At 40.8% G+C, this 20,279-nt stretch overlaps 3 protein-coding genes across 10 annotated transcripts in view; 1 reads left to right on the top strand and 2 right to left on the bottom strand.

The window, feature by feature from the left end:
- LOC100691674 (uncharacterized) overlaps positions 1 to 6,018 on the top strand; it is a 44,446-nt gene extending 38,428 nt beyond the window's left edge. For 7 of the 8 annotated variants that reach the window (XR_003213233.1, XR_001225337.3, XM_005472898.4 and 4 more), the window contains 4 exons: positions 1,022 to 1,221; positions 2,302 to 2,526; positions 4,019 to 4,160; positions 5,137 to 6,018. Coding sequence is in view for 5 of the 8 variants with exons in the window: in XM_005472898.4 (XP_005472955.1) it covers positions 1,077 to 1,221; positions 2,302 to 2,526; positions 4,019 to 4,160; positions 5,137 to 5,266 (642 nt within the window). In the remaining 3 variants the exon portion in view is untranslated. The remainder of the gene's footprint in view (positions 1 to 1,021; positions 1,222 to 2,301; positions 2,527 to 4,018; positions 4,161 to 5,136) is intronic. The other variant, XR_269611.4, reaches the window with a different exon arrangement.
- A 389-nt stretch (positions 6,019 to 6,407) lies between these two features.
- On the bottom strand, positions 6,408 to 10,676 carry LOC100691406 (uncharacterized). The gene is made up of 4 exons (XM_025897069.1): positions 10,570 to 10,676; positions 8,131 to 8,240; positions 7,813 to 8,031; positions 6,408 to 7,304 (listed from the first exon to the last, which is right to left on the bottom strand). Exons 1-4 carry the CDS (start codon positions 10,665 to 10,667, stop codon positions 7,108 to 7,110), a joined length of 624 nt encoding a protein of 207 aa, XP_025752854.1. The 5' UTR covers positions 10,668 to 10,676; the 3' UTR covers positions 6,408 to 7,107.
- A 2,399-nt stretch (positions 10,677 to 13,075) lies between these two features.
- On the bottom strand, positions 13,076 to 15,684 carry rpl35 (ribosomal protein L35). The gene is made up of 4 exons (XM_003455026.5): positions 15,529 to 15,684; positions 14,930 to 15,066; positions 13,948 to 14,029; positions 13,076 to 13,265 (listed from the first exon to the last, which is right to left on the bottom strand). The coding sequence occupies exons 1-4, from the start codon at positions 15,529 to 15,531 to the stop codon at positions 13,116 to 13,118; spliced, it is 372 nt and encodes a 123-aa protein (XP_003455074.1). The 5' UTR covers positions 15,532 to 15,684; the 3' UTR covers positions 13,076 to 13,115.
- Positions 15,685 to 20,279: the final 4,595 nt, after the last annotated feature.

Below are 20,279 nucleotides of genomic sequence, written 5' to 3' on the forward strand. Positions count from 1 at the left end.
GACCCTGAGGTGATGCACACTCCTGAGTGTATTTTTGTTTTCGCTCCTCTCAGTCATGAGGTTTGGCTGGATGTAGGCTGACACTAGGAGAAATACAGATATCTGTGCGCAACAGACATCTGAGTAACTACCGCACTCGCTAAAGGTTTTAATTTTAATTCTTTGTCTAACAAATACCAGACGCATGTATCCATATGCAAACAAATTGATCTCATGACAAAAAGCAACATTGTGAATTAGTGAAGGAGTAAAAGAGTATGCATTCTTTGAAAGAAGCATAAGAGTAACTAAACTGATAATCAGTCAGTGAATTTGCTGTCTTGTTGTCAGTCATGTGTTATAATACATTTCATATTTTGGTTTACAGACTGTTGAATTTCATATATCAACATGTCATCTTGGCTCATTAGGGAAATTTTTACAGTTTTGTGGGCATTTTACACAAATTTACACAAATGTTTTGTGGACCAAAAAATTACGTTTATTTGAAAATAACGTGCAGATGGAGCAGTAATGGTTGCATTCTCGACTTTTTACTATAAAGAAACAAACACACAAAAACATTTGGTCGAGTTGTTTAGTGTGCACAGGAAAACAAAATAAAACGTTTTTGTTTGTTTTTTTAATTGTTCATGACTTTTTGCATTGCTGAGAGACTTTAGATGAATAATTTAAGAATTTTAATTAATGCGGTACAGATGTCCCAGGCCCTGTGCACAGCCTACGGACTTCCTGTATGCAGAGTAAGAAATATTCAGGCCAGGCCATGTGGTTGACACATTATGTTGTAACATGTAAATCATGGTTTTACTCTGGGAATGCAGATTTTATATTTTTTAATGTTTCAGCTCTTACGAAGTTTGTTGCAGATTCTTAGAAGTATTTTTCTTCATGTAACTCCTTAATTTCATGAGAATTGTAAGGCCCATAAAAGTGCTTAATGTAATAGCGTTCAAAAACAAACCTAGTAAAGGTACAGTACATTTGATGCTCACTGCCTGTGTCCTGTCTGTCTTTGCAGTTAAACATGTTTGCTGACAGATGAATGACGGCAGGACTGTGATAGAGGTGAAAGCATGAATGACCACAGTGAGCAAAGAAGGAACTTTCAGTCCAAATCCTTTCAAGAGGGTACAGGACTCCACCTACTTCCACGTAGACTGAGGACTTCTACAGGCACGTGGCTTTCATCCAGAGACTCTGAGCGTTTGGGCCTGCAAGGTGACTACATCCAGTATCACTTTTAAAATATTGTGGATAATATACAAGTGCTCACATGGCCTCACTCCATGGTATCTAGCAGTTCTGCGTCCCATGCTGCTAACTTTATTTCTCAGTACCTTCCAGTAATTACAAATTCCTGCTTGGCTTCAACATTCTCAGTCACAGCCCCAAAACTCTGGAAGCTTCTCTCTCTTCAGATTAGATCATCTACCTCACTATCAGTCTTCAGTTCCCAAATGAAAACACACTTCTTTTCATTAGGCTGTTCAGCTTCAGACTAGCTGTAACGTACCGTGTCATTTTCTGCAGTGCATATCTTTTACTTTTATTATTTTGTTATTCTTGACTATAATTTATATATTATATTAGTTGCTATATTTTTACTCAATTTTTATTTTTATTCCTTTTTCTTTGTAAATGATTTATATTGTTTGTTCGTTTGATTTGATTTTACTCATGGTGCAGGACCTTGGTCAAGTCTTGACAACATGCTGTCACTGCAGTCAGTGTTACACAGACCAGCTGCAGTGGAAAGATAAATATTCCTGTCATGTCATTCCATATTTTTTTAATGCTGGTATTTGTTAGGTCATTCCATGTTATGTAACGTCACATGTTGCAGTGTTTTGTCACGGCTTTTTATTTGACGTCAAGGAACAAATCTGATCCACGACAGTTCCACCTGTATGTTACAAGACTACCACAGCACACCTTCAGCTGTGATTAACATTAAGTTTAGTTTCTATTCATTTTAGTTTACTTTTTAAAAATTTGAGCTTCCCCTTAAGAAGGAACTTAAAAGATATTTATCTCAATGTGGACTATGATGGCGCCATCTCTCCAAGGTCTCCCTTTTCCTTAACATACCTATAAAGCCTGTATTGGTGGTGCATGTTCTTTGGCAGTGGCACATTGATAACTAACCATAACCCAATACATCATGTTGCCACCACCAAAGGAAAAGACAAGTGTACATATCAGGAGAATAAAAACTTGTTTTGTGCTGTTACTCCTGTTTGTTTTGTTAAATATTGTATATAATGTGATGAACAGTAATTTTCCAATTTTCTGTGACAGTGCAGGGGTACTGCTGCCCCCTCCTGCAGAGGCCCAGCAGTGGAAGGGTGATCCCACAGAGCAGAGGGGGAGGAAATGAGAAACTGTTCAGCAGCATCAGGGTGAGGCTGGAAAGCAGAGCAAAGCCAGCATCAAGGTCCAAAACTGGGAGCAGACCTGAGATGACCTCACAAAGTGGAGCTCCCACTGTGAGCCAAAGCAAAGATCCAGTCGATGAAAGAACAGGTGAATGAATCCACGTCCAGTGCTAATGACGTTAACAATGTGTTTTCAGTTTACACTTCACAGCAGGCACACAGCTTTCATTACATGTTACATTTGCTTAATTCTAGTGATTACTCTACTCTACACTAGATCCATAAATATGTTTGTTTAACAGGTGAAAATGACCTAAAAATGCTCCACACAACTCTATTTATTCTCACTTACACTTTGGTATGAATACAAATATTTTTAAAAAAGTTATTATTTCCTCAGCTTTTCTTGGCTCCATCATTATAAGATAACATGGGTCACACTAAAGTACAAATAGGACTGCAGCCTCCTTGCAACCAGGAAAAATGTGCGATTGCATTCAAGTGTTCATGTTCAGTGTTTCAGTGCAGTGATAAAAAGAGATGTTCACAGTTTTTCCCCATATCATAAAAACATTATTAAAAACATCTCATTCACAACTTGAGCCCATTCAGTCCCACATTAACAGCAGACTGATTCTGTCTTATTGTTGACCAATAAAGACAGAAACTGAATGTGGTCAGTTAGCAAACCTGCTCCTTGTCTTCAAAGTAATTATTTCATTGACAATATAATGTCACAGATTTCCATTTGGGTATGCCACCTGGGGGAAAGGTCACAGCCTCTTCACATTCATCCATCCTATCTAGGCTTAGGCTTCAGTTAACGTCCCTCTGTTCATAGAAATGTTACCATTTGGATCAATCAATTATAAAAGTTCTTAAATGAAATCTCTAATGTCAAAATGAATCATTGGAAATGTAACCTTATGGTTTTAAAAATGTGATTTTTAAGCAAACTCAACCCTGACCCTAGTAAATGCTCTTTGAAGTAAGACATAGATGTCATTCAGATTCATGTATAGGTATTTAAGAAAGGTCTTTGATGTTCAGCTTCTATATTTTGATTGATGAAAATAAACCAGATCTGATTTGAGGATTTGATAAAACAAACACAATATTGTCTTTATTATTGAAAACTATCTGGTATTCATGTGTTTGGTTAATAATGATGGTAAAAGCTGCTGTTTTTTCACACTGCTAACCACTTAAAAGAGCTTTTTGATCAACACACATGCACACAAACACAACAGCTTCCATCTGCCTGTAAATTTCTATAATCATATCCAGACAACATGCGTATATGAATTCTTCTTCTGGCTTTGGAGAGAAACAGATGTTTGTGGTGACTTAAGCAAATAATCTAATTCATTGCCAACTGACATGAAAGTCTCTGTTTTGCATTCTTTCTCTATTATTCGACTGGCTTTGGTGTATTTGGATTAATGGATGTTTTTGCTGCAGTTTGGGTAATTGCCTTTTGGATATCCTCTAGTGATAAGCAGACACGGTTGTTCAGATGTAGTCATGCCCAATCTATCACCCAGATCAAGCGGTAAATGACATCTGCAGTGTAGATGTGTCTAAGTTCAAAGCTGCGTGTCTTAGAGTGATAAACTCTTTGAAACACACACTCTGCACAGAGACCTCGAGAACCCCCTGCGACAGCGAGAGGCCGGCTCGACACACGCATCCTGCTTCCACAAAGGTTTCAGAGCTCCATCTATATCTGCCTTCATCACTGTGTGAAGATGAGAAGCAGGACAGAGACGGACGGGACATAAGGTATGAGCACAGAGGCTGTTCTAAGTCATAGGAAACAATTAATCTGCATCACTTTCAGCTTTGTTTGGGATAAAAATTTGTAGTCTTCACCCTGCTTTCCCAAACAGGTCTCAGAAGTGATGTCAGTACGAGGGTGGGGAGACAAAAACCATTTTCTCAAGCAATTAGAGCAACTGCAGTGCATGGAAAGTCATGTCCGCTGGGCCTAAATGGGATTTGTTATATCCATGGCATTGTTCCATGCAACAAAGAAGGAAAAAAGGATAAAGTTACAGGATGTTTTATAAAAAGGAGCTCTGTGAAATAACAGTGCAGTGACAGGGAGAGACCCTGGGATTCACTGGAACTGGGTGTTTATTAAGCATTTACAACATTGTCTTGTTTTTCAGAGCCAAGTGCAGTACTCCCACACAGCCGGGTGTAAGCAGAATGACTGTATATTATTCCCATCAGTGCATTGTGTTCAGGAGATAGGAACTGATATTCAACCACGACAGAGTTGTATATAACATGAAACTGTATCACAAGAGGGTGTAGTATATCAACGTACCCAGAACTTAACCCTTAAGAACACCTACTTATTTATTTCAGTTTCTTTTTATTTATATTCTTATTTATGGAGGAAATCAGGAACATCTCAACACAGTTGCTGGTAAAATGCTGCCCCCTGCTGCTGTAAACGTTTTCATTACATTTCGCAAAGTATCATCAGTAAAAAACAAAAACTTCCAAAAGGAACGATGGAATTATTGCACCATTACATCCTAGCTAGCAACGTTTTATTCCAGATGTGGTGAAGATCAGTGACAAACTAAAAAACAAAACATTAGTTAGCTTTAAAAAATAGTCTAAAACATCTCGTAGGAACAGCTAAGGTATTCCTGCATATGCACACAAACATATACTATGCTCTATGTATCACGCACACTTATCATACTGGTTCAAACTGGGACGTATTCGTTGTGTTTCCTTGCAGGCATTTATCAGAGGAGACCAGCGCTGAAGAAGATGAGGTCAAACTAACCATCTCACACACATCGCACACCAGTGAAGACGAGCCTAATCCAGGACTCAGCAATCCACAGCACAACACAGACACCAACTGATCACAGGGGATAACCTTCGGAGCCAGTTTAACTCAAAAGAATAACCACATGACCAGCACACACAAACACACAGGCTCCCTAATGAGGTGGTGTAGTTTCTTCTCAGAATATAGCATCAACGCTCTGCTCTGAGAGCCGGATGACCACTGATGGACGACGGTGTATATGCACCGCAGGGACACTTGAGAAAAGGTCAAATTAATGAGATCTCTGTGGACAACATCCCAGTGCAATACATATCACTGTTAGTGGAGCAGATTTCAAAATAAAACCTGGATAAATGACAGCTGTAGTGACGAGATGAGGCAAACGAGAAAAACGTAGAATGTGGAAAACGGAGAGCGCGAGAATGAAAAGAACAGGACACTGCTAACAAACCACGACCAAAGACTTGAGTTTAATAGAGCGATAGAAACCTCAGAGTTCACTGAAGTCATGTGATGAGCTGATCAAGCAGTTCCAGACTGCAAACAGTCACTTTGAAGGCCGTGTTAGTCAGGTGTGTTCACCTGTAACTACAGCTATATAGGTTTGTCAGTGATTTTACATTTTATTTTGTTATGCTCCACAGTCAGCTTTTCTTCCATCCACACAGATGTTGGACTTTTATCAGTTTTAGGATTCATGATTATTCAGTTTACCTGATTTACCTGATTATGTGTTTCGTGTTGTAATAACTGAGAAGCCATCAATGAATAGAAAGAAGAATTTGTGGATTATTTTGTTTCATTAAAGACATTTGTTTCTTAGTATAAAACAAAAAGCTCATTTAATTTACTTATATTTATAATAACAATGTGTGATGTTTCTGCGTCTGCAGTCCTTCTGGAAACAAATGATCCAAAGGCACCGGTACACAGTCCATAGTTGTCTGCTGACAGGCAGTCCACTATCAGCTACAGCTCCTGTTGTTGGTACACCTGTTGGTTATTGTTGTCACTGTTCTAACTTTAAGGCTTTATAAACCCAAGTGGACAAGTTACAGGTTATTGTAACTTCCCCGTGGCTCAGGGAATTGGGAAGCTCATCTGTAACCGGAAGGTTGCCAGTTCAATACCCCTGCTCTCTCTGTCCTGGTCGTTGTGTCCTTGGGCAAGACACTTTATCCTACCGCCTACTGGTGTTAGCCAGAGGGGCCGATGGCGCGATATGGCAGCCTCGCTTCACCAGTGTGTGAATGTGAGAGTGAATAAATAGTGGAATTGTAAAGCACTTTGGGTGCCTAGAAAAGCGCTATATAAATGCAGTCCATTATTATTATTGCTATATTTTAGTCTTTTAACATGAGAGTCAATAGGGACACACTGATGTGTCAGAAAACAAGGCCTGTTTTTCAGTCACTTGTCTTGTCCTCTCTTCTGTCAGGATAAGCAGGATGAGCAGTGTTTGATCGTTGATCATTCATGGCCGACGTAAAGTCAAAGTCATTTCTTTCCTTACAGCTAAAACAGCCGTCTGTAAAGTTTCTATCATGACTGTTTGCATCCATCCTGTAAATTACTGCCATCTTGTGGCTCAATAAAAAAGGCAGGCCAAACATGCATTTTCACATCTTATTTACATGAAATCTCTTGACTGACTAAACAAACTCAGTTTAAAGTCCCAATTATTCCAACAGCAGTGTGCAATGAATGAACTGGAGTTAAATTTCTTTTTTGTTTGATTTGTTAATTGTACAAAGAAAAACTTACTGGTTAAAACTAAAGTTCTCCTTTTAAGGTGATAGTATGTTATTGCTATCATCACTGCTGATTGTTAGTGTTAAAGTGTCTTTTATTAAGGATTCAACAAAACAACTGCAGGGACTGACTTGTTCTGTAAGAAGTGTGTGATTTTATGCCTTAAGCACACTGTAGAACAGAGCCAGACTGAGGCGTGCTGCAGTGTTCGTCGTCCTGCCTGCAATCTGCCGCATCTGTGTAGTGTCTTCTTGCTGGCCTCCTGTCGGCACACAGGTAGCAGATCATGCACCACACACTGTGCTCTGGAGAGATCTGGGCACCACTGCTGCTGCGAAAGGGTCTCAGTGCACAGGAGCCTGTCAGCAGGAAGAAGGAACAACAGCTGGGAGCGACTCTCACTGACATACAAGCAGAAACAAGTATTTAGAGCAGATGAGAGCCCGAGCTTTAGGCTCACAGGGATTACTTCTACATCAGCTGATGGCATTACTGGAAACTTGGCTATGTTTATGTGAACATCTACGTTCCCCTCTCTCTGACAGAAGATGTGGAAGAAACTATAAAAAACTCTTTTAAACAAAACTTTGCACAGAGAAATTAAATGAGCATATGGCCTGATGTTTGGACTCTGTTACTTGTATACACTCTCAGTATTTGCTTTGTATCACTTTCATCTTGAACAGCCATGAACTTTGACATCTGATCTACAATAAACATCATCACTAAATGTTGTTTTTAATCCAAGCAACACTTTCATGCTCCTGCTGAGGAGTGAACATGATTATAAAATGTAACAAAATACTTCATTTTGTTATATTTTATAAGTTGTTAGGTTTGGATTACTTATTGGATTCGAACCATTACCAAAGAGGAAGTACGCAGCTCCACTGAAGGAGAGGATGATGAGGAAGATGGTGCCTAGACCCAGATCTCCCACAGCACAGGCATTTGGACAAGCACAGAGGCTCTCCACCCAGATCTGCAGGGGCTCCCTGCTGTTCAGGCTCTGCTCTTGGATGATAGACGTGGACTGATTTGGATTACAGTGGTAATGCACGACTGTCATTGGGTCCTTGTTGTGAGCTGAGACATGAGTAGAAGAAGAAGGGGTTGGCTGTCGGGTCATAGCAGCACAGTAGCGAACGTCTGTACGTGTTGGATGAGTGTGTTAGTGAGGCTCACCAAAGTAGGAGACAGACAGCAGCTTTAGTGTGTCGTTGTAGTGGAACTCATTCCCTTCATGGTTTCCATAGTTGATATACTGGCTGATGTGTCCGCCGAGCCTGTGATCCCTGTTCACAGAAGAACAACAGAGGATGGTTGGATTGAGGCACCTTTTGAACTTCATTTTTTAAAACATGTACTTTTCAAAGAGTTTATTACATGCCCACTCAGGTGGACAACTGATGTGTATGGAGAGACACATCAGTGTCCAATGTAGTGGTTTATGTTAAGTATACCATCAACACTGACACAAATACAAGGAAACAGCCTTTGAATAGCTGTCCACTGTAGTGACCACTCTGAGTGAAAGGGTTAAGTATCTCGGGGTCTTGTTTCGAGTGACGGGAGATCGACAGACGGTTTGGTGCTGGTGCTGCAGTGATGCAGACGCTGTACTGGTCAGTCGTGGTGAAGACAGAGCTGAGTGTAAAAGCAAAGCTCTCAATTTACCGGTCGATCTACGTCCCTACCCTCACCTATGGTCACGAGCTGTGAGTAGTGACTGAAAGAACGAGCTCGTGGATACAAGAGGTGGACATGGAGCTTCCTCTGAAGGGTGGCTGGCCTCTCCCTTAGAGATAGGGTGAGGAGTTCAGCCATCAGGGAGGGGCTCAGAGTAGAGCCGCTGCTCCTCCACATCGAAAGGAGCCAGTTGAGGTGATTCGGGCATCTGACAAGGATGCCTCCTGAGCAAGGCAGACCCAGGACACGCTGCAGAGATGATATCTCTGGCCGGGAACGCCTTGGTGTTTCCCCAACAAGCCGGAGGAGGTGGGGAGAGGGAGGTCTGGGCTTCTCTGTTTAGGCTGCTGCCCCTGCAACCCTGGTCCGGATAAGAGGAAGAAGATGGATGGAGATTTCAAAGTGGTTTTCATTCTTTATTAGTGTTTGCAAAGATTTTACCAGGTAGGTACTAACTTTACCTCACTCACTAACATGCTACACGACAAGCAGTTAAAGAACTACTTTCACCTCTCATTGTTAGTACTTTGAGCTACTGCACTTTGCAACTTTTCAGTTTACCTGTACTGAAATAATGCTACAGTGTCGATACACACACAACACTCACAGCATTGGACTGAAAGACTTCAACTCTAACCTGACAACATTTATGGGGAAAAAACCACTCGCCTTCATCACAAATGATCAAACATCACTTTAAGAGGATTTAGAGGAAACAGGTTGTTTAAATTATCAGATGGAGACTTTTGTGAATTCAGTTTAAAAAATTAAAAGAGTAAAGAAAGAGGCAACAATTAGTCTACAACTGCATATTTACAATGGCAAGAAAAAACACATCCCATTAGAGCTGAGGGTTTAAGGGGGCTAAAATATAAAGAAACGAGAGGTGGGTTGAGATTTTTGCACAATATTGTACATTCATCTCCTCAGTAAGACTCTGAAGGAAAGAGATGACTTCTATAAGACTATAACATCACTCAGTAAATTCCTTTAACTGGGCCTTTTTTACCCCCAAACACACTGTGCTGTGATCTCAGTCAGCAGCTGCACAGCCTCTTGAGTCACGACATGGTGTAGATTTCAGGGGGGAGTGCTGGGGGGACACTCCCCCAATATTTAGAACACATACATTTACAACAGATGAACTACTACAACAGTCCTCAGTGAGCAATAGGAGGATGTAATGAGCAGTGTTTGGAAAGATTTTCAAGGTTCTTTGAGCTATTAAAATGGTGTTTAGAAAATAAAATACATTTGCTATAGCTGAACATGCACATTCATGAAGACACAAGACAAGCCTGATGTTAGACAGAACAGTCAGCTCGGTGCATAACCATCCCTGGAATGATGAAAACACAAAACAGCACAACAGAGTCAAACGTTTACAAAATAGGACAATCAGGATAAAATTACCTGAGCAACCTGCACAGAATTTTTTAAGCAATCCAGAACAGAGAAACTCACAGCAGTATTTTCCAGTTTATGTCAGGTAATGCTAATATTGTTTGAGCATGCGTTCCTTTAAAGACATCAATACTGATGTCGGAAAAGGTCAAATGGTACATTAACAACTAGAATGTGGGAAAATAGGTGTCTTATAGTTAAAATTTCCTGTGCGAGATATGTAAGACAGCCTTGAGTGCTCCAGAGAAAACCTATGCTCACATTCACAAAGCAGGTCTACAACTATAGAAGAAAGATGTTTAACGTTTAATGTTTTTCTTAGAAAGTCTGAAAACGCTGAAAAGCTGTGAGCCACTGCCTTGTTTTTGTGTTTCCTTTACATAAATCAAGACGTTTCCTTCAGAAATGACTGCAGAGTGAAGGAAACGAAGTGTCTACAGCTCAACATTTCCTGGGATTGGATCCACACACAATGTACAAAGGAAGCCTTAATCAATGGTGGAAACCACTGGAGGTTATTGGAATGTTTACCAGAGGTTGAAACAGTCTGGTGAGGACTGTTCACAGCTCAAATTCACAGAGAGACATGCTGCAACGAATACAGTCTCCAGAAACAGTTGGTGTGACATAAATCTACATGGTTGCTATAGTAATGCGTCTGTTCTACCTGACAATGAGGCACGCTGCGACATCGGTGCAGTCACTTCCTATGAAGTCATCTGGCAGGGAGAAATGCTGGCATGGGCTGAAGGACAGGAGGACCTCTGTGTCCACCGGGACCACACTGCCTGCTGCCACGGGCTTCAAACGACCCAGGAAACCATCTGCATCTCCCATAGCCTTCAGGTTTATAACTCCGCTGCCATTCTCCATGATGCATTTGCAGCTGTTGACTCTGAAGCAGCCTGCCTTGTTAGCCGATCTCCCACGAGAGGAGGCAGTCGAGCAAAACAGGCCCAAACAAACAGATAGTGTGAGGAAGACAGTGTTAGGAATCATACTGACGGTGTGAGCCGCAGCAGTGGACAAGGGCGAGTTATGTGCTGTGAGGTACCTAAAGTGCAGCTGACAGTATGGTGAGGGTAGAAAAGTAATTAGAGTAAAGGTGATTACCATTCCTCACATTCCTAAGACTCACTAAGCTCAGATTAATGCCTCTACATACACAGAAATACACACAGACAAGCTTGGTGTCCTCATGGAAGAATTCCATCATCACACATTAAAACCATTTTCCTAACTTTATGTACACAGTAGACCAGCACTGATACAATGCATACTTTACAGGACCTGTGAAGGTATCCTGGCTTCAAGAGATTAGCACCAGTTAGTACTATTAGAGGTGCTAATTATTAATATTGCAGGCTCTTTACAGTATAAAGCGCCTTGAGGCAACTGTGGCTGTGATTTGGTGCTATACAAATAAGATTTAATTGAATTAAACTGAACTGAACCTGTGAACAAGGTAGAGCTTCTATAGAGAGAGTGTGGATTTGTCAATCAAACACATCCAACAGATGCTGAATTTATTGAGATCGATGGAATCTGTAGACAGTGTTGGGGAGTAACGGAATACATGTACCGGCGTTACGTATTTAAAAGTACAAAATATGAGTAACGGACCTGTTTTATATACACGCAGAACAGTTTTCTATACGAGATCGCTGCAAAAAGTGCAGTCTTACCTAATGTCCACCCTACTGTTACTCATTTTATATTTATATTTAAAAATCTAGTTGTTATTAGTATGGCAAGTAACCTTCAGTAATAGTCATAAATCACAGAGCAATAGTACATTCATGTAGTTGTAGCTTGATAATATATTAAGTAACCCTAAGTATTCCGTTACGTTACGTTACAAAATACATTTTGGGGCATGTAATCTGTAATCTGTAGTGGAATACATTTTAAAAGTAACCTTCCCAACACTGTCTGTAGATAATACGAAGAGCTTGTCTTCATGTTCCTCAAACCATTCCCGAACAATGTTTTCAGTACAGCAGGGAGTATTATCCTCCTGAAAGAAGCTGCTTGCACCAGGGAACATCACTGCCATCAAGGGTTAGACAGTTGTTTAGATAAGTTGTACGTGTAAAGTCACATCAGCATGAAAGCCAGCACCCAAAGTACATGAAGCAGGTGGTCCAGGAGCTGCATGTCATCAATTTTTGCCTTTTGTATTAATTCTATACCATCTCAGTCTGATATGAATTGGTGATTGTCTTCTCAGATCTATTTGAATGTGCGTGTCTGTTTGTGGCAGAAATCATGTTGCCCTAAAAAAACCCCACAAAGTTAAATGGTTGTATAACTTTAAATAGTTCAAGTTCATATATTGTGAGGCACTGTTTGCTGACTAATGGTATACATCTACGTCCCCAAACATCGTGTACCAGCTCCAGTAAAATATGTTATTGGCAGCAGTGAGACTTCCAGCGTTGTGCCACTTAACCCAGCACCATCACTGAGCTGCTTTTGGTAGACATGATAGATCTGATACTGAGCAGGTGCTACGACTCAGTTGTCCGTAGTTGCCACAGTGCCTCTGAAATAAAGACTGTTCACAAATTCATAGCACGAGCCATTCAGTATTTGGGATGTTACTGCGCTGAGTGTGCTGCCCTCTAGTGGTCTTTTTGGCTATACACAGGTCATTAGATTAATACGCAACACAAAATGTCCCTTTGAATTGCTGTTGAAATTAACTTCAGGTATCTCCTTTTTGAACCCCCCCACCAAAACAAAAAACCAAACCCATTGGGTTCAAAAATGAGATTTTCCCCATTTAAACAAGCCCACTATGCAAGTCCTGGATAGTTCAGAAAAAAAGTGATTCGAGCTCCACAGTAGAGTCTGTTCAAATGAGGAGCAGAGCCTACTTTTATTTTTAAGAGGCTCCAGACAAAACAAGCCAAATAATCCCTCTGACTGTAACAAAGACACTAAAGAGCAGGCGCACACTTCTGAAACGTTACTATAACATATAAACATGGCCTGGTTCATGTATGCAAGTGTTTATGGAGAAACAACACAAACAGTATTTTCCACAGATTTTATTTTGTTACTAGAAAATGCCTCTAAGCTTTGACGGCATATTTGCGGATTGAGTAGAGGAGGTCTTTCTTCTGCTGTTTCTTGGTGCGCAGGCTCTCTTCGTGCTTGTTGAGCCGGCGGCGCAGAGCTCTGGTCTTCTTGGGTCTCAGATCCAGGGGCTTGTACTTCTTGCCCTGCAAAAACAGTCACGTTTCAGTCAAACTATAAAGCATAAATCACAATCAAAAATCCATCTGCAAACACGGGTGTGTCAGGTTTGAGAGAAAAATGTTTTGTGTGAGGGTTCACTGCAAACAACTCAGCATGGCTGCATTAATGCATCAAAACATCACACTGTGATTACACTGACTAAAACTTACAACATGTAAGAGTGAACAATGAGTGATACAGGAGAAGTTCCTAAACATTACTCTGGCTAATGTCAGAGTAGGATTTACAGGATTTATACCCTGTGTTTAAAACAAACAAAAACACTATTACACACCTCTTCAATCTTAAAGCCTGGATTAAATGGAGAAAAGTCAGTAATCTTGTTGTTAATAACAGTGATTACTTTTTTTTAGTCAAAAAAACGATGTTAACTGTTATAAATTTATGTTGGTGGAAACAAACTTCATTTTTTCAAATTGTGGTAACAAAAACGTTAATTTAATTAACTTGTAATTCTTACTGGCATGAAGAGCAGGCAAATCACAATCACAGTCGTACCTTGTTTAGAATTCTCACTTGTTAATATCAAATACAGTCACAAGTAATTTTGGTAATCAGCTGCAATGCATCAGCAAGAATCGAAGGAGAAGAGTGAAGTAGGCAGATGTTAGTGGGTTTAACATGGGAACAGCTGGAGGCGCTCACCTTGTAGAACTTCCTCAAGTTCTCCTTCTGTGTCTGGTTGATTACAGTCAGGACTCTGGCGATGGACTTGCGAACAACACGGCTGTGAAGAATAAACAGGAAAATCAGCCGTGGAACCACTTAGGAAAGTGTCCAAGACAAGAGCACATAAGCTGTTTTAATGTACTTAAAAAAAAATAAACTACAACTGTGCCTGCAATGTTTCTAACAAATCTCTTGTTGTGTATGCGTTTCAGGTCAGGCAACAAAAACAAAGTGAACCACATGTCAATGTACAAACAAGCTTTTAAAATACTGGACCAAAGTCAATGAAATTGCCGATGTTAAGGCAAAAATGAAGACTTAAAGACAAATCCGTGGGTCTTTAAACAATAATTTTTGGTTATATTGTTTCTTCATTTGTTCTTCTTAGCTTTTGAGTCATTGTTCATATTCACCCTCAGGTATTTCAATTACACATTTTAATAGAATATTGCTTCCTAAACACCTTAAAAGGGACATGGCCAACAACTCAGCCAGAGGTAAAAGTCTGAGCAGTCACATGTTATTGAATCAACATCCATATAAAATTCTGTTAAACTAAATGCAAATTTCTTTAGATGGGGTTACCTATAGCAAAGAAAAGTATCCCCAGGATAACTCTTTCATTGTGTGTGCCAACTCTGAACTTGCTGACTTCCATTGGCCATCCATTACTTATTCTGTACTTCTTTAAGTGTCAGCACTGAGCCGTCAATGGAATCCAAACCTACTAGCTAGATTAACCCAGCGAAACAACAGCAGAACTGAACATTTCTCATTACCTTACAACTGTGGTTGGGAAATTATTTACTCAAGTTCTATCAGATGGTAAATGAGTCACATCCCATGCATCCCTGACTCTGGTCAGTCTAGTATCTGTATCTGACCAGTTAAGGCTCATCTGGTTTGGTTCAGTAGGAGGAAGCTGCGCTTGAGATTTGGATTTATGTTCAGTACTCACATCTTGGAGAGTTTGGAAGCAGCTCCACCAGTAACCTTGGCCACTCGCAGCTGGGACAACTCATTTTTCAGGTCGTCGAGCTGCTTTAGCAGCTCCTCCTTCTTCTTGCCCCGCAGATCTCTTGCCTTGATTTTGGCCTGAATCACAGAAAACAAGCAAACACATTTTAAGGAGAGCATGGGCATCTAACACGCCATCAGTTCGGCTAACATTCACAAGTCAAGACGAGCTAACATTAACATCATCCGTACGTTACACATTCGCATTACTTAGGGGAAATATTCAAGCTATTTGCTACCAGTATTAACAAGGATACGTTATTTGTACCAAATGTTTCAGTTAAACTACGCAGCTGTAGTAGCTACTTGTCGCTATTTTTTCCACTAGCTTCAGGTTAGCAACTGAGCTGAGCGGCGCTGGTCGGTACTAGCGCTCCGTAATAAATCATTTTATTCTATTCTGGTAGCAGCCTACCTATCAACATACGCACTAACAAGTACCCAAGAAGTTTATAAACGCATATAGCACGAAACAGACGGGTTTCTGCGGCTCTTAAAGGCCACAATTTGGCAGTTAATCGAAGAGTGAGAGCTCCCCACCATGTTCCTTTTCGCTGCTCCGTCGGAAAGGCCGGACGCACCGCGTGCTCACAAAAAGCAGTTTCCGGAGATTTTTTTCTTCGTCATTTCAGTGTCTCACCGTGCAAACAGCGCCACCGTGGCGCGGAGGACTCAACAACAAACCCACTCACGCAGTACAATCGCTTCCAGTGGAACACTCCTCCGGAGCAAAACTGGTACAAACAAATGAAAAGAGAAAACACTTTTATATAACTTTCATATAATCACAGACCAAATTAAGCCGCTAAACCAAAAATGTACAACTGTATTATTGTATTATTTTCATTTTCAGACCAACAAGTCTACAAAGAGGCACGCCAATCTCTGGTTAAAGGCATAAAAGAAGCCAAGCGCAAATACAAACAGCGCATCGAGGAACACTTTAACACAAAGAACTCCAGAAACATGTGGCAGGGGATCAAGACACTCACTGGCTACAAAGACAGTCGCACACAAACCAACTCCCCAGACATCACCTTACCTGACACCCTAAACCATTTCTTCACCCGCTTTGACCAAGAAAACAGGGACACCATCACCCATCCTGCCGTTACAGAGAGGGACGACGCTCCCATCCAGCTGGAGCAGCACCAGGTCAGAGCCACACTGCGCAGAGTCAATGCGAGAAAAGCAGCTGGTCCTGACGGTGTAGCCGGTAGAGTGCTTAAAGCATGTGCAGACCAACTAGCAGAGGTTTTCACCACCATCTTCAACCTCTCACTGCTACAGTCTGTAGTACCATCCTGCCTTAAGTCAGCCACCATCGTTCCAGTGCCCAAGAAGAACACAGTGAGCTACTTGAATGACTATCGTCCAGTTGCTTTAACACCCATAATTGCCAAATGTTTCGAACAGCTCATCATGCCACACATTAAAGCTGCCATCCCTGCAAACCTCGATCCATACCAGTTTGCATACAGGGCAAACAGGTCGACAGAGGATGCCATAATAACAGCTCTTCACACAGCCCTCACACACCTGGACTGTAGTAACACCTATGTGAGAATGCTGTTTGTGGACTTCAGCTCTGCCTTCAATACAGTTCAACCCCACAAACTGGTTAATAAACTAAGCAACTTAGGACTCAGCAGCTCACTGTGCAGCTGGATACTGGACTTCCTGAGCAACAGATCCCAGAACGTAAGAATGGGAGAGCACACCTCCTCCACCCTCATTCTGAATGTGGGTGTCCCACAGGGGTGTGTCCTCAGTCCCCTCTTATACTCACTTTTCACCCATGACTGTTCACCAATCCACACCAGTAACACCATTATAAAATTTGCTGATGACACCACCGTCATAGGACTGATCGACAACAACGATGATTCAGCCTACAGAGAGGAGGTTCAGCATCTGAAGCAATGGTGTGACGACAACAACCTGCACCTGAACACAGCCAAGACCAAGGAGATGGTAATCGACTTCAGAAGAACAAAGCGATCTGAGCACTCTACCCTCTACATTGATGGGGAGGAGGTAGAAAGGGTAGAAAGCTTTAAGTTCCTCGGAGTCCACATCTCGGCCGATCTTACCTGGTCCACAAACATCTCCCACCAGGTAGGGAAAGCACAACAAAGGCTGTACTTCCTCAGGAAACTACGTCAGGCCCAATTACCCCAAAGACTGCTAGTAAACTTCTACCGCTCCACCATTGAGAGCCTTCTGACTTACTGCTGCACACTGTGGTTCAACTGCTGCACCGCGGAGGACAAGAGGAAACTGCAGCAGGTGGTGAGGGCAGCAGAGCGGGCAATCGGCACTTCACTAACTCCCCTCAGAGACATCTATACTGGCAGACTTCAGCAGAAAGCCAGCATCATCATTAAAGACCCCTCGCACCCTGGACACTCACTCTAACACACTCACTTTAAACTGTATTTATTATAACATTATTTAGTATAGTTCCAACAGCACCCCCCCCCCCCCCCCTCAATGTGCAATATCATCCCCCCCCACACACACTCAATGTGCAATATCACTGATCACACTGCACCTCTCAATGCACCTGCTAGTTAGATGGCATGTATGTGTATGTATATAGATGTAAGCGTGTATGTGGAAATATGTGTGTATGTATGTACGGATGCAAATATGTATATATATATACATATATGTATGTATGTGCGTGTATGTTTGCAGGTGTATGTATAACTTGTACATATCTTTCTTGTCTAAATGTAAATTTGTCTGTTATTGTGTAAATACTTACGCTATTGTGTAGTCCACACACATGGAGAAATGCCAAACTGCCTTTCACTGTTCTTGTAACAGTGACAATAAAAAAGCTATTCTATTCTATTTTATTTCCTGATCTCAGGACATGGGACGTGCAAAAGACTTTGTATATCAGAATTATATTGTCACAGTAGTATCAGAAGTGTGGAGAAAAATCAGGTAACGTTGATTTTCTAGCCAAATATGCAGAATTTGAAACAAATGCTGGGCTGTAGGCAGGTGCTGTTTTTCAAACCCAACTAATCAGCCAAACTACTTCACAAAGAGGGCTCTAGACTACGTGATCCTTTAATTTACCTTTAAGTTTAGCTTAATTGTTTACTGCTAGGAAAAAAACCCTGACACATCAGCTTTCCCCGGTATAACTCCAAAACCATCATCTGCATGGTCATCAGGGGCACCTCCAGAACTCTTTCATACTTGAAAAATATGGCAAAAAAGAGAGAAAGAATTATTTGTCTGGTTAATTTCCTATTAAAGTTGAAATCACTGAAAACAGGTACATATGAAAACCAAATAATAATAATAATAAATAACAGGTTAATGTTTCAGCTCATTGCACGATGATCTGCTCTGTCTTGTGCTTAAGTGTATTAGAATTATTACAAACATAGGACAGTCTTGCTGGGGGGAGTGAATCTGAACGGGGTCTGGCTAATTGTAGATGACCAAAAATAGGCACCGTGAATCCACCTTAGTTTATAAATTGTGGACACAGGATTCTAATCTGTGTGGGTTTGCATATTTTTTTTTCAATTTCAATTTTTCTTTAAAGGGATAACAAAGAGGCAGAAAAAACACTGAAGCTTTATAAGTTCAAACCATCACTGCAGTTCCTCTAGTGTCCACTTCTACCACTAAAAGGAAGTCAGACCGTGAAGTGTCCCATTTTTAAATGCCAGTTTTACAGCATTGGAAAGCCTTTGGATTAACATAACATAACACCATAACCAGGGGCGATTTTAGCCCATTTTTGGGGGTGCTTCAGCACCCCCAAAATGAATCAAAGCACCCCCAAAGATTTCTTACTTTTTTTTTTTTACAATATTTGCTGTTTGTGTGAACACTACTAAAAATATAAAAAGCATACAGTACTTGGTTGAGACGGAACATTTTAACAACAAAAGTATAGATAACCTCTCCCCCCTCCCAAAATGGTTTGTTCCAGCTCTTCCCTGCTCTGGCTCTAGGGTCGTTGCTTCCAGAGCGATGGTAGCTGAGACGCAGCGGAGCGGAGGTGGAGTGCCTGGATTAAAACAGGACATATTAGCAGCATTTAACCTTCAGTTACTCTTTATGTAGTTAGATAGGAGTCATGTTTCTTTTTAGCTGAAAAACCTTACACCAGGTAACCTGCAGTGTTGAAAACGTGTCTTCCAATGATGTTTGCTACCCTACAATCCGTCCTGCTCTGTAGTAAATTTAGCGACATTTGACCGTCCTGTTGCTCCCACTGAAATGTATACAGCCTATTTAAAATCTAAAACTTAAAATTGTCCGTAGCTACTGTTGTTACCACTGTCCTGTTTGAAATGGATACTAACTAGCTAACTGACTGAATGCCCATTAACCTTATAACTCCTGTTGTGTGTGTGTGTTCAGGTAAAAGTGTAAGAACAAATGATCAATCAATAAAGGATAATGTTGGATCAGTGTTTCAATATTTATATCTTTTATTAGATGTTCATGTGGTTTGGTTATTTGCCTTTTGGTTGAAAGTACACTGAGAGAGGACTTTTCGTTAGTGATCTTAATAAAAAAAAATTCATTTTAATGTAATTTTTTCATCTAATTGAATACAATCTATTTGTGTATGATTGTCAGTCCAAAGAGGGAGAGAGGAAAGAGGAGAACATGAGGAGAAAGTACAAGGTCAGGAAGAACCAGGTAAGAAAACAGACAGGGAACAGTGACAGGCAAAACAGAAACTGTTAAACTGACGAAGAGAAAAAACCTGATTTTACTCGTACAGTCTGGAAGTTGTGTCTCCCTATATTAAAGCTGCTATACAGAATCTGCAAAACAAACTGGGTTGAAACATTTTTGACCCTCTTTAACAACATTCCAACATAACATTATCATTGATTGAGGAGATTAAAATTAATTATATATTTTTATGTGGTTCAGCCACAACTCTATTAAAACCTCAGCCAGTAATAGGTAGGCCAACTTTTGGACCGTCCAGTTGTCTGTATGACTGCCGCAGTACATACATCACATTTGCGCACTATCAGAAAGTACCAAACAGAGCCCTGGTGGAATGAGGAGCTGTAAAGAGAAGCAGATGCTCTGTTTATATTCTAAAAATGTTTTAAGCTAGCTTGTTTCAAAGATTCTGTACTGCAGCTTTAAATGTTTTCTAAAAGCTAAAGCTACGCTACGTCCAGATGAACAGATTCAACTTTTGGAGATTTACTTTCCTGGATGATTGAGAATGCATCAAGACGTTTTCTAAAAGCACACACACACTTCTCCAAAAGTTGATTCTGTTCATC

The sequence above is a fragment of the Oreochromis niloticus genome, linkage group LG12 (assembly GCF_001858045.2).
Source record: "Oreochromis niloticus isolate F11D_XX linkage group LG12, O_niloticus_UMD_NMBU, whole genome shotgun sequence".
Lineage (NCBI taxonomy): Eukaryota > Metazoa > Chordata > Actinopteri > Cichliformes > Cichlidae > Oreochromis > Oreochromis niloticus.